At 35.8% G+C, this 14,927-nt stretch overlaps 2 protein-coding genes across 2 annotated transcripts; both read right to left on the minus strand.

The window, feature by feature from the left end:
- Nucleotides 1-657: 657 nt before the first annotated feature.
- On the minus strand, nucleotides 658-4,131 carry LOC123558303 (uncharacterized). Its single transcript, XM_045350182.2, has one exon. The coding sequence runs from the start codon at nucleotides 4,129-4,131 to the stop codon at nucleotides 658-660; it is 3,474 nt and encodes a 1,157-aa protein (XP_045206117.2).
- A 222-nt stretch (nucleotides 4,132-4,353) lies between these two features.
- On the minus strand, nucleotides 4,354-5,718 carry LOC123558301 (uncharacterized). The gene has a single exon (XM_045350180.2). It carries the CDS (start codon nucleotides 5,716-5,718, stop codon nucleotides 4,354-4,356), a length of 1,365 nt encoding a protein of 454 aa, XP_045206115.2.
- Nucleotides 5,719-14,927: the final 9,209 nt, after the last annotated feature.

A 14,927-nucleotide genomic window follows, 5' to 3' on the forward strand; every position in this document is an offset into this window, starting at 1 on the left:
ATTACAAATGCATGAAAAATATAAGAAAAGTGAGTTATACGTGATACTAATTCCGTCAGAGCAAGAGAAAAGAACGCTGCTAACGCTCCAAATCACGAAAAATACAAAAAAGCAAAAGAAAAAAAAGGAGCTCCCACAGAGAGAGAAAAATCCAGAAATAAAGGAGAAGTGTGAAATTTCGTGCTTTCGAGGAATGAACAAAAAAAATTCGTTGAGCAGAAAATCTGGCTCTGACGGACCAAAGTATAACAAATAAACGTATAAAGAAATAAACTAATAGAAAATCGCGAACTTCGCGACACTCCCGCCAGAATTAAGTATGACGATAAACAGCACTATACTCAGTGTAATACATGTGTACAACAATCAATTCCCTACTTCGAAAATCTGAAATATTCATGTTCAAAAGATAATACAGAGTTAATCTGATTATTATTGACAAATCGTGTTGTTTTCGTAACTGTCAATGTCAAAACTTCTGTTATTGGTGTCATATTAGAAACTTCAATGTCTCTACAATTATTTACTTCTTCATCGTCACTAATGATTATGACGTCATCATTTTCACCGTTTTCATCATTGTCTTCAATGTTTGCATCACTTTGTTCAAATGCATCTCCACTAAAGTCCCCACTATGGATATCAACACTTAAATTGTCACTCTGGACAATCACTGGAATCGTCATCTTGCACATCATTAATGTCGTCATCGTTTTGTTGCAATACATCATCTCTGTCATTTTGACTATCATCACTAACATCACTAAAATCGTAAACTTGAATATCACTAATATCGCCATCATTTTGATCATCACTAATATCACTTAAATCGTAAACTTGAATATCACTAACATATACTAATGGTTTCGAGTTGACTACTGCTTCCACTTCCTTCAGTACAGTTTGTAGTTGTATACATGTGAGAAGCTGTTTACCAATTGCTTTACGTAATGTCCGTTTTACGATGCCAACAAGTCTTTCATAAAATCCCCCCATCCACGGGGCCATTTCAACATTAAATTTCCATACTATTTTCTCATTTGTTATATAATTTTGAACATCTTCACTATGTACAATTCTTTTCCATACCTTATCTATTGTGTCACTTGCTAATTTAAACTGTGCAGCATTGTCACTAAATATTTCACTAGGCGAACCGCGTTGGGTCACAAAACGCCTGAAGCAAAGTAAAAATTCTTCCGTTGACATGTCCTGAACCATTTCCAGGTGCACAGCCCGTGTTACCATACAGGTAAATAGGCAAACCCACACTTTCTTGATCTGCAACGGACCCGTATAATCCAAACCAATTTTTGAAAATGGCTTTGCTTTATTTACACGCATTTCTGGTAAAGGTGGCATCGGTGGCATTCGATAAGGACCACACTCAACTTTAAGACATACTGTACATGACTGCAATACCCCATGAACGACAGCTCGTCCACACGGTATCCAATACTTGTGTCGTACTGCACTCAAAGTCTGTGAAACACCACTGTGAAGCAAGTGTTTATGTGTACTCTCAACTAGCAAGCGGGTAAAGGTATCTTTCTTTGGCAGAAGTATTGGTTGCCGTGCTCCCTGTGATAAACCTGAGTGCTCCAATCTACCCTTGCATCGGAGTAAACCAGTTTCATCGATGTAAAGATCGAGCTGTTTCTGTAGATTGTTCGGTTTATTGCTTTTGATAGCATCAAATACCTCCTTGTAATAATTTTCCTGAATATGCAACAGCCATTTTCGCTCAGCACCCTCCAATTCAGCACTTTTAATACATCCTGTATCACAGCTTTTCTTTTTTAATCTCTGAATAAACCGAAAACACAAAACAGTCACTCTCAGAAGCTTTGTGAATGAAGAAAATCGGGTGATATCAATCCCAACTGGCGCAATCGTTGATGAACTATCATTACTGTTCACTGACACTAATTCGCTTTCGTTTACATTCTTTGTTTTCCCTCTTTTAATTTCCGATTCGTAGTGTTTATTCACGTTACAGTTGCTATCTTCACTATCGTAACTGTCTTTCAGCCACTCATTCTCGTGCTTACTTAGCCAATCTGGACCATGCCACCAGAGCTGATTTTCTATAAGACTTTTTAGTGTAGATCCTCTGCTGTTTATATCGGCAGGATTCTCCTTTGACGGAACATACCCGAACACTATACCTTTGCACTCTTTTATTTCCCGTATTCTATTAGACACAAATGTAGACAAGCTTTTTTCTGTATTAATCCACTTCAACACACATTGCGAATCAGTCCACAAAAAAACTCCTTCTAATAGAAGACCAAGCTGACATCTGACGAACTGTATACATCGAACGCCGATAAGCACAGCCATTAATTCTAACCTTGGTATCGTTGTAGTTTGTGTAGGGGCAAGTCTTGTCTTTGAAAACACTAGATTTGATTTTGCCTCCTGGTCATTCATGCAGTGCAGGTAAACTGAAGTCGCGTATGCTCGCTCCGAAGCATCACAGAAGCACAGAAGACGAGACTGCGTTTCTTTATCACCACTAGAACCACCATAATATCTGGGGATTGTAACTTGAGCTAGTTGGTGAAGATCCTCAGCAATAGACGACCATACTTTATTACTTTCCTCATCTATACGATCATCCCACTCGAATTTTCTACTCCACAATGACTGAAGAAGCATTTTTCCTCTCACAATTATTGGTGAAAATAATCCTAGAGGATCATATATGGAAGCCAGCTGCTTTAGAACAATACGTTTGGTTAATCGTTCCACACATTCTTTCGAGACAGCTGGCCTATTCACACTGATAACATCATTTTTAGTGTCCCAGTTATGTCCAAGCACTTTTATCGTTTCACATGCAGCACTATCTTCTGACGAAATAATCTTGTTAACTTCTTCTTTGTTCGTACTCCATTCTCGTAAATTCATTGACGCTTCGCTAAATATCGATTTACTTTCTTTGTACAGTTGCACAGCATCTTCTACAGTGTTTGTTCCGGTGATAACATTGTCGACATAGATATCATCTATCAACTGACGTGCAAATCTTGTATTATATGTCGAAAGATGATGTTCTACAGTTGCACCCAACAAAAACGGACTTGAAATGACCCCAAAGGGCACACGACAGAATCTGAATTCTTGTATGTTATTATCAAGAATTGTACTTTCAGAATTTTTCAACCACAAAAATCGAGTAACGTCCCTTGAGTCAGGCTGTAGACCTATTTGAAGGAATGCCTTTTCAATATCTGCAGTAATAGCTATTTTGTGCAGCCTAAATCGTAGGAGTATTCCACAAAGGTCTTGTAGCATGACAGGACCCCTGTACAGACATTCGTTAAGACTGCTGTTTTCACCCTTTATTTTTGCTGACGCATCGTATACAAGTCGCAGTTTGGTTGTTGCTTTCTGTGGCGTTATCACGGCATGGTGAGGAAGGTAATGTTTTATTCCATCTGAATGTGAATCTTGGATCTTTTCTATCACTCCTTTATTCAACTGATCCTGTATAATTGCGTCATACTTCTTCAATACATCGGCTCTATATTTCAATTTTGACACTATTGATCGTAATCTACCAACAGCAAGACCATTATTTGTGGGCAAGTTAGTATTGTCTTCCTTCCATGGCCAAGTGACTTGGTACCTTCCGTCCTGGAACTTAAGTGTTTTCTGAAACTTTTCCATGGCGATTTTATCATCGGGTTTCTTGTCATTATCATACACTCCTATGGATTCCATGTTCCAGAAGTCTTCCAAATCTGGTTTACTGGGCACCACCTTGTCGATACTTGTAAACACGTTCGTATTTCCAATGTTCGTTCCATAAGTTAGAATCAACATACTTGTATCATTCTTGTCTACTTCAATTTCTCCAGATCGTCCTGTCAATATCCATCCAAGTTTCGAATTAAGCAGGTAAAGACCTTTTTGTACCTCTATCTTCTGTGGAAGGATAAAATCTAAATAGTAATCATTTCCTATAAGGAGTTCTATTGTTGATCTTTCATTTTCTCTAGGAAGTGTATCAGCTAGTTCCACATTATTTAACAAGTCGTAGATATTTTTCGACTCTTCTATCTGCACTGGTTTTCTTTCTATTGTCTCAGTTATCTTTGGTACAATGTTTGCAGTGATTGTCATGTATTTCCCACCTTTTAGTTTTACTTGTAACTTTGTTGATGCGGTTTTGATAACCTTTGGCTTGTCACATCCAAATGTTGCGAGTTTTATTTCTTGTGTCTGACCTTTCTCTAGTTTCAGCTGCTCTGCTAAAAGTTCAGATATATACGTCCTTTGTGAACCTGAGTCGAGCAGAAGACGCAGTTGTCGACTTTTTGTTTTCGCAAGATTCACTACTTCCGTTTATGCAGTTTGCATTAACACTATTTCTCCCGTTGAGACTAAAACATTTTCGTCCGAACTTTCAGCTAATCCCGTCTCTGTTGTTATTTCCTCCATAACATGAACAGTTTCATTAACTGCATTATGTATAAACTTTTTCGGACATAAACTTTTGTGGTGGACGTTCTTTTCACCACAGTAAACGCACACCTTGTTTCCCTTACATTCTCTGCTAAGGTGTCCGAACTTCAAACATTTAAAACAAGAGTCTTTCAGCATCTTTTTGCGTGATTCTATGGTCCGGTAAGTCGGACATTCGTCACTCCAGTGACTCTTCTTACAGTATCTACACTGATCAGCATAACTTTTCGGGGTACGTGGTTTGTCCGTAGATACCAAGGCCTCAGCTGACATTGTATGCTCCGTGTTCCGACGCGAATTTACAAATTTATCTTTACCTCTCATGTCATATCTCCTGTATTTAAAATTAGCTGGTTTCACTGACCTTCCATAGCAAAAGTTTCTACTCCTTTCACTATTGCCACTATTTGGAGAATCGTCCTGCTCTGTTCGTTCTCTTGCAATAATGTATGCTCTCAACTGTTTCCTTAAGTCTGCAACAGTCCATTCTTTTTCAGAACCCTTTTGAACTTCCAAATGCAGAAGTACGTCTTTTGGAACTTTTGACTTTATCATTGATACAAACATATTTTGATTCACATTTTCCCGCAACACTTCTAAACTTCTGAGATGCTTCTCAATCGTATCTAAGAAGAAACGAAGGCTATCAGTTTTACTCGTAGGAGGAACGATAGTCATCAACTTGCTATAATGGAGATCTATTATTTCTTGTTTCTTTCCATATCTATCCTGCAATAATGCAATTGCTACTGAATAATTATCATTGGAAAGCGCCAATCCCGAAATGGACGCCTTTGCTTCTCCCACTAACTTACTTCGTAGATAACTGAATTTCTCAATATCAGACAACTTGTCGTTACCATGAACAGCACAATCAAATGAATCCCAAAACTCAGGCCACTTAAGCTTATTACCACTGAACGATGTTAAGTCAAGTTTTGGCAACTTCAAAAATTTCGAATGTTCCCGTGTTCCACTGATTTTTTCCATTAATTCCTGTTGCTGTTCACTTTGTTTTTCCATAAAAATCTGCTGTCGCTGACTCTGTCGTTCTATAAACTCTTGTTGACGTTCACTTTGTTTCATCATGAATGTTTGCATCTCTTCCTGTAATGCAAAAGCATGTTTAGGTTCAGTTGTTTTTAGGTCAGTTGTCTCTTTTTTCTTTAATATCCTCTCTTTGTATTCCTCTAACTCAGCATAATATTCCATTGATTTAGAACATAAGTTGTAGTCTTCATCCATTATTTGTTAAGTCAATTCCTCATCACTATCACCTATTGCGGTCGCGTATCTTTCACACTGAGTTTCCACTTTTTCACAGTAAGATTTTAGTATATTCAAACACTTATTTGTACTCACAATTTCCTGCTCTATATCAACTTCTTCTAGATTATGACTTAATACTTCTTCAACATGTTCAATTTCTCTCTGTAAGCTATTCCTATGCCTAGTTCTGACACCTTTTATGTAAGTCAGGTTTGACATCTATAATCCGGTACTTATTATCACCAACGAATTTTGCTTAATATATTTCACTTAAATCACGTATTCCTTTTCACATTTGAGCATTTCACGATTTCAGAATTAAACACCCGTCTTTTTTCTTAATTCTTTTATTGTGTTAGTTTGTTTGACTCCCAAATTAAAATTCCCGGGTTCCGGCGCCAAACAATGTGGCGAATCCACACTGAAACACAAACAAACCTTGTCGATTTTACTATTTTATTTTAACTAACGACTTTTTCTGGCTTTTCAGAGTATTTATACTGATATTACAAATGCATGAAAAATATAAGAAAAGTGAGTTATACGTGATACTAATTCCGTCAGAGCAAGAGAAAAGAACGCTGCTAACGCTCCAAATCACGAAAAATACAAAAAAGCAAAAGAAAAAAAAAAAGGAGCTCCCACAGAGCAACTCAGAGAAAAATCCAGAAATAAAGGAGAAGTGTGAAATTTCGTGCTTTCGAGGAATGAACAAAAAAATTTCGTGGAGCAGAAAATCTGGCTCTGACGGACAAAAGTATAACAAATAAACGTATAAAGAAATAACTAATAGAAAATCACGAACTTCGCGACAAAATGTGCAATATGAATTAAATATTAAACAGTATAGATGTATACCAATGTATGACTTTAAATTCAAAATCATATCTAAGATGAATTTCATTCATCATTTCGAGATTTATTGTAAAATTGAGAATATTTTGCATTCAGTTTTTGTTTGTTTACATTTCGCGTAACATGTGCACACTGCAATGACATCGAGACCGGATGTGCGAAATCCTAGAACATATCGTTGTCCTTCATCTATCCTTACATCTCAACTTTCACTGTACTGTGCATGGTCTTTAAGGGGCGCTCCTGCGAAACAAAGCTTATTGATCCTACAGACTACCTTGTTAAGGTAGTTCTGCACGTTTGATAATCCGTAGGTAATGGCGTAACGTCATTTATCTGTATAATGTAGGATAAAGCCTGGGCTTTGCATACGGAAACGAAAATCACTTTATGAATTAATGTCAGCTCGGGATTAAATTTAAGATATGAGGTATGATATTAAAAAATTGGACATATTAAATAAATTCAAATAATATCTTTATATATAAACTAACTAGAAACGTGAGGATCCCTTTCATCATAAAAATAAATAATAGAGTTCTCTGTATTTGTCTTTTTCCAAACAGGAGCAGGTATTCCTTTCATTGTTTTACACCTAATATATAATCAGGGGAGTATTATCGTTTATATGACTGAAAAATTGTTGAAAAAGACGTTAAACTCGAACACACACACACATTGTCGCCTTTAGTGAATAATCGAGGCGAGTAGAGAACCTCTCAAAACTGATCGAATCACTAAACTATAGATTGATGTTAGCAGCACACGAAGAGACTGCTCTAAGAGATAAATGGAAAGTCGAAAGCAGTCATTTCAAAGATGTAAAGAAATTACTTCTTGGTGTTACCGATTTCGAGATTTTACATCTATACAATTCCCATAAAAATACTGCTAATAATAAAAACTTTCTAAAATATCTCCGGAACTTTCTGAGGATTTTATTTACCGAATATTCTACTAAAAGTTTTATATGATTTTGTTGCTTACGGCTGAAAGCTATGTGTGGTGAAAGACAAATTATTACTATTTTACTATTTTTGTTAATGTAAAACACATCTCATGCAATTTGTCAGACATGTTTTTTGCAGATCAAAATTTTCAAAGATAAATTCGCAAATAACTTTTACAACTTCTAGCTCCTTACAGTTGTTACCTAATCCTTTATTTTCTGACTCATTGTAAGCTTAAACATAATAAATGTGCCAAAACGAAGAAATATTAATGTTATTCTTAGAAAAAAGCGCAAAACAATATCGGTGCAAAATTTTGAAAGATGGTGAAATTCATTTCATGTGACAAGCAGGAATTGAATCGCAAACTGCATAATTGTACATAAAACACTTAACATCATGTAATTTTGCGCGTACATGTAGTTATAGAAGCTTATCGTAAACCGTCATACAATATGGCTGATGGATTTTGATTACCTAGCACAGAATCAGTCTTAAAGTGTCATGAGGTGGCCATAAAATGTCAGCGCGATCTTCATGTCCGCGGTTTTTTCTGTAATCACTGGGATTGATGCATTCATTTCATTAATTCATTAGTTTATAATACATCCTTACTTCAGTCTCTGCTAGGAGGCGTGACGGGTGTTGCACATATCATTGCATTTAATGAATAATCTTACTAAAACGAGTCTGCTATTATTTTGCTTAGTTGCTATCCAAAGAATATTGTCATAAATTTTATTAAGTCTAGCAGACACATACATAGGGTGATTTGTTGACACATACGAAAATATATTGCGTTGAAAGAATACCACAAGGATTGTATAGATGTATTTACATTTTTATACAAACTGACTAGAGTTGAGTACATAAGAAAGTTTGGCGGAAAGACTTACGAACGAACGGACAGATATTTCAGACACATTTTCCCTCGCGGGTCGAAACTATGCCATGAAAATATTTATTGTATAAAAAAGAGCAATAACTCTAAAATATAATCGGACATTAAAGTCCTACACATATACACATATCCACTTCATGTGGATAATGTAAGTTAAGTTTAAATTCAGTTAGATGGAAACTGCAGTGGAGAACATAAGAAACTGTGACGGATGGTCTGACGGACGGACGGACAGTTCTAACAATATATGCCACCCGGGTGTTTATGGGAAAGCCAGATTGAAACTGGGCGGTGGTGATGGTGCAGACGTTTAGAAATCTCTACGTTACACTTTTAAATTATATGATGGTATATTTCTTCATAGTCCCTAAAGCATGACAATTAGGTTCTGAGTTGTTGAGGTAATACCTTTTAGCTCACCTGAGCACGAAGTTACTGTGATCACGCTATGTTCTTCAAAATGGTCCTTGTGTGATCCTATACCAAGATTGTTCTTCTTGTATGAAACTGCAGGCCCGATATTAAATTAAGGTATTGGACCCCTAATAGTAATGTTTAAAAAATGGCATTTGCTTGGTATATGCTTAAAGTTGACCATGTTACGCACTGTGTTGCAAATTTTAAACAACTTTTACCGTGCCGCTTTTTGTAAATTGTGTATGATTTATGGTATTTCATGGTAATGTGATGGCCACTATCTAAAACGTTTGCAGAAAATTCATTACAGCATTAATTTTGATAAAAGAAACATCAAACTATTGTTAAACAATTATAAAACACAAAATAAAACTGTAGATATCATTTTTTCTAGGGTGCCTCAAGTTAACAGATTTAATGTGACAGAATTCTAACTCCAACATTGAAAAATTAAGGTCGAATCCTGTTGGTCTGTTTTAAATTTTGCTCACTTCACTCAAAAATAACCTTGGGGCAGAAGTAAAACCTACCTGCATTTCTTCCACAATAAATAATCTAAAGAATAAAGGCAAAATAGAGAACTTTTACCGCATGTAACTCAGTATTTTTAAAGATGTCTAACTCTACCCCTCCTGATTCAGAGGTAAATTCACTTTGAACAGCAAGAAATCGCTTATAAAACGAAAATTTTCCACTTTTGTACAATACATCCATAATAAGTCTTGAAGTAAAACCTTACTAGAAAAAAGGAAAATATGGAAAAAAAATTTTGGTCACAGGGGGGCTTGAACCTATGCCCCCCTGAAAATTGCAGTCAAAGTTTATGGTAGGAAATGAATACTCTACAAAAAGGAGGTACTCTATTTCGGGTCCATTACCTTAAGGTCGCACTAATAGTCCTTTGGTAACCCTTTACCATGATTGTTGAGTTATTTCGATTCGTCAAAATAAAACATGGCCGTCAGTGAGCGGTGTTACTTTTCCCTACGCTTTTATCTCCCCGAAGGTGGACATATTAAAATCACACTGTTCGTCCCTGCGTCCGTGTAAATTCTTGTAACTCTGCCATCCATCAAGAGATTTTGGCATAAATGTTCACTATAATTAGACGAAAAATCACGCGCAAGATCCAGAGCCCCTGTCCCAGGGTAAATGTCACACTTAGAGTCAAAAGGTAACAGGGTCTGTTTCGTGTCCGATCGAAAGCTCTGCCATGGAAGAAGGGTTTTGAAATCACACGGCATAAATGTTCCCCATAATAAGACGACAAGTCATGCGAAAGATCCAGAGCCCTAGCTCTAAGTTCAATGTCACACTTAGAGGTTAAATGTTCACATGGTCTGTTTCTTGTCCGGTCCATAACTTTGCCATTGATGAAGGGATTTTAAAATAACTTGGCTTAATGTTCCCTATATTGAGATGATTTGTTATGCGCGAGACCTAGACCCCTAGCTCCAAGGTCAAGGCCACACGTAGAGGTCAAAGTTTCGTATTGTCTGATCCATAACTCTGCAAGGGATTTGAAAATAATTTGACACAAATGTTAACCATATTGAGATAGTATGTCACGCTTATGACCCAGGTCTCTTGGGTCAAGGTCACAAAATAATGTGTGATTGTTTGTGCAGACAACTGTAGCTTTCTTGGACACGCTTTGGGGACATTTGGGACCAATAGTGACATATCTTTCTATAGTGGACACTTTAAAAAGCTTTTATGAAAATGCTGGTCTGATTTTAAAATAATTTAACACAAATGATCCTTTATTGAACATCTACCATATTTTGTTTAAATTGTTCCGAATCAGCAAAAATAATGGCCATCAGAGAGCGTGGTCACTTTTCCTTATATGTATATACTTGAAACTTTAAACGTTTTAAAAGTTTTCTAGCCAGAAACAGCAGGCCATATATTAAATAATTTTATACAAATGTTCCATTGGTGACCCTATATTAAGATTGTTTAAATTATTCTGGTTCCTTAAAGGCATGGCCATGGCCGCCAGGGGGCGTGGTCACTTTAGCCTGTATGCATATATTTGAACCTTAAAATCTCACCGTCAGAAACCGATAGCTCTCAACGAAGATTATGTAAATATACTACTTTATAATAATAACTTCACAGACACATATGTTCGGATCCAAAACTGTTTAAGCAAGCATTGTAACTCAGTAACTCAGGCGAGCAATCAAGCGCCATCGTTGCCCTTTAATCTTTAAAATGTGACCAGCAATTATAACTAAGTGTAAAATGTGAATATTTTACAAAACATGTAGCATACTCCTTGTGAACAGAGTAACTGCATTTTAAGAAGTCGATTTCTTTTTAAATTGATATGATTCAGAAAACAAATTACATAGCGATTACATGTAACGTGGTCCAGCAAACAAGAATCTATAAAATGTGTGTAATTCAAAATTACATCAGGTCTGGCAACATCATCGACCACCACTTCAAAGCAACAAAAATACGGAATGAAAAAGGCGTTACTTTAAACAGCCTTAAATTAATAAATTCAAGAATGGCACAACAAAATTCCATACCATTGTGCTAAGTGTATAAGCGAAGAACGAGACAAATGCCAATCCATTCTGGTACTTTAATAAAGACACAGTTGTTTTAGAGTATTCTTCATTACTGAGGCGGCCTCCATGGCCGTGTGTTTTGAATCACTTGTGTTTGTTCGACCTTTGCTTGGGTCGTTTAAGGAGGTAGGTTACCTTGTTATCAGAGTAAATCCAATTTAGTTGAACCGCAGCATTTTTTGTATTTCTTGTAATTTAATGTTTTAACTGCTACAATCTCATTTCCGGTTATCTCCGTCCTTTAAAGTACATTTTTATCGCGGTTCGAAGTACATGACCGTCCAAAGGTACACATTTTCTCTTATTTTCAAATAACTATTATGTATTAAAACGGGTTTTTGACAGCTTCTGTTAATGACCAACATGGAATATTTGGGTAGTATAATTAGCAAAATACCAAGCACTTTACATGGTACGCTAGTTTTGTTATTATATTTTAAAGTAACCATGGCAACAGAGATGTTTGAAATAGCTTATATATTGATTTGTATTTATCAAAAAAAAAAATAGTTGCTATTTGCATTTATTTAATCAAATTTCACACCTTAAATACTTACAGCAGTTCACCTCGTCTGACATTTTTAATGAAAAAGTCGTTCTGCTGCTGCTTTTATTTTCATGTCTACTGTTGAAATGCAAATAAAAAGCCGAAGCTGTGTTCCTTTAATAGACCAGTGTCAACGCTTTTCAATGTTACGTTTAGATATATAGGTCACGGGCTTTGTTTCCGCGATAACATCAATTTATTTCAAGAAACCACAATTTTCCGCTGAAATTTGAATTTGAACAATTTAGAGCTTAGTTTAAGTATATAAGTAACAAATGAAATAATTTCAAGCGTCTTAGTCAATACAGATTTCCACAAAACAGATTATCCACATAAAGTCAGTAGTGTATAATAGGAAGTGTCGCGTAGAAACATACACTTTTAACTATCCAAGCAAATCATGACCTCTCAAAGACTTCTGGACGTTGAATGGACTCTTGAGAAATATTTTTCATTTTTGTCATCATGTAATGCAAACAACATTTGCTGATATTTAAAGCGTATCCGGACAAGTATGCTTTAGACTGGGACACTTAGTGTTCTTCATGACATTGCTGATATATTGAGTGCTTTATCCTTCAGGAGGCCAAGTAAATGTATTCTTACAAAGTTGTTGCCGTCTATGCATAAAAAGTAACCAGTCTTTGACATATATTATTTCGAAAAGTATCAAAAACGTCTTGATGGAAAACATGAATATATACACTATTTTTTATTTTTAGACTAGGTTTATCCGAATTTGTATTCAAAATCTCTGAAAACCAATACCCTAGACTACTGACCGACAAGTGCAGCGAAATTGCTTATATCATCTACTAATATTGAAAGTGGTCAGTGAGGTATTAGAGAGTTTGAGATTTCAACCTTCGCCTTCCCCTTCAACGTCTCTTGCGAAGTTAACGTATGAAGTTGAAGTTCGATTAAAATTCCTTGAGATTTCAAACATTAGAATGAACCTTACTTCTTTTAATCCGCCCATTCAATTTATCCATAATTATGATCGTTTTTTTTCGTGCATTTTGATACCAATTGTCCGAAAGGGCAGGAATTTTACAAGAGGTTTTAAAAATGAAGAAATGAAAATTAAATAAATAAAAACATTTCAATAAATATAATCATCGCATGGATATTAGAGCGATTACCAAAAAAACCCCAAAAAACCCACAAAAAAAAAAACAACAAAATAAAAAACGATAAAACAATGTGAACAATGTAAACACCCGTTAGTGTTGCTCCACACATTTAGGTTTTATATAAAACTATGTCAGTATAGTCAGTATAGTTACAATGCACGATTGTAAATCATACATGAGAGGAAATAAAAATGATTATTACATACCTAAAATTATTTTCCATTGGGTTTCAATGGACCGCGATCGTGAATTTTTTTTCCATATCATGACGTTGAACGCTTTCATATCGGACTAGTCCCAATCCGTGACTCTAGTTACCTCCCCTGACGGTCCGTCCATTGCGGATCTCGTTTCTCCTAAAGTCGCGCAACATTACCGCTGCAGAACTCGTGCATATATCCACATACAAAGTTAATGATCTATAATGATCATATCAACGTGATAATGACACTATATGACTCTGTATAATGCCAAACTCTCAGACAGCACAATTAAGAAATAATTCATAGCAAAACAATGTTTTATCACTATTTATACACGAGTGTATAAATAGTAATAAAACACTGTTTGCTATAAATTATTTCGATTCTAATATGTTCTTTATGGTGAAATTTATATCAAATATGATGGAACTGTTTCTTCGCGCAAGCATGGCGCCGATAGTAGGTATTTGTTAAAACACACCAGAACCGGAAACGGTAATACGTCTTGCGGCAGAATTCAGTTCGAGTGAAAATTATTGCGAATGATTCTGCAAAGCAAATAACTAATTCAGCATGATTATAAATTAATCAAAATTTTTGTGCAATGTGACATCTCGTTTAAAACATGTTATTAAGTAAAATATTTCATGAAATTTTAAAGCGCTATTTCTTGATGCGTACTTGGCGCTAAATACCACATTGACGTGACGTCAACATATTATATCGTTGTGATGAAAAAAGCATTGTTAGCCATATCAGAATATGATTTTAATATACTATTTTATAAGTAAGGCATCTGCGGATCCAGGAATTTTGGTTAGAGGGACACCAACATTAAAGAGGGGATCACCCATTTCAGGGGGGAGGGGGTAGGGGTAGGGTAGGGTCACGCCGAGTTTCAAGGCCGACTTTCTTTGTAAAATGTAAGAATCAAAGGGGGAATTAACCCACAATGTTCCTCTGCCAGGCTCTGGTTCCGTGCATTTAAATAATGGAGTTATCCCATACGGCTAACAGGAAACGTCTCTCATCATGATATCATAGATCTGAAATTGTCTGATACTTCAGAAGAATTTTCCGTCTTACTACATTCTAGTACCATTTTATGTTTATAATTTAAACGCAATTGTCGTATTAAGTGTCCGACAGAAACAGATTGATTTTATTTGGATGTGAAAATAAAATGTTCCACCAAATGATAATCGCGCGTAATTATTTTTTTTTCAAGTAAAATGACTGTCATGCCATGTGCCTCCATCCAGATTTCAGTCTTTGATGCCGAGTATGTGGACAGAGTAGATGTAAAAAGATTGAAGTTTCGACTTTCGTGATATCACGTCTTCGGACGTTCAAAACTTCATTTCATACGACAAAAAGACCCATCTGGTATAATCGATACCGCCTGGGGACACAAATATGCCGTAGAAGTTAAAGTTTGAACAAAATCTCAAAGTTTCTCAAAATCAGTTGATAACTTCATACTTCCAGGTTCAATTCAATGTATTTAGTTAAAATCATTAGCCATACAAAACTTCATTATTCTTATACCTATTGATAGTGTTTCGCATCAAATTTAGTCTAATTATATATATGA

This window comes from Mercenaria mercenaria, chromosome 5 (assembly GCF_021730395.1).
Source record: "Mercenaria mercenaria strain notata chromosome 5, MADL_Memer_1, whole genome shotgun sequence".
NCBI classification, from domain to species: domain Eukaryota; kingdom Metazoa; phylum Mollusca; class Bivalvia; order Venerida; family Veneridae; genus Mercenaria; species Mercenaria mercenaria.

What these genes read in the sequence shown, in the direction of transcription:
- LOC123558303 (XM_045350182.2), bottom strand. Translation starts at nt 4,131, where the DNA reads ATGACAATCACTGCAAACATTGTACCAAAGATAACTGAGACAATAGAA.
- LOC123558301 (XM_045350180.2), bottom strand. Translation starts at nt 5,718, where the DNA reads ATGGATGAAGACTACAACTTATGTTCTAAATCAATGGAATATTATGCT.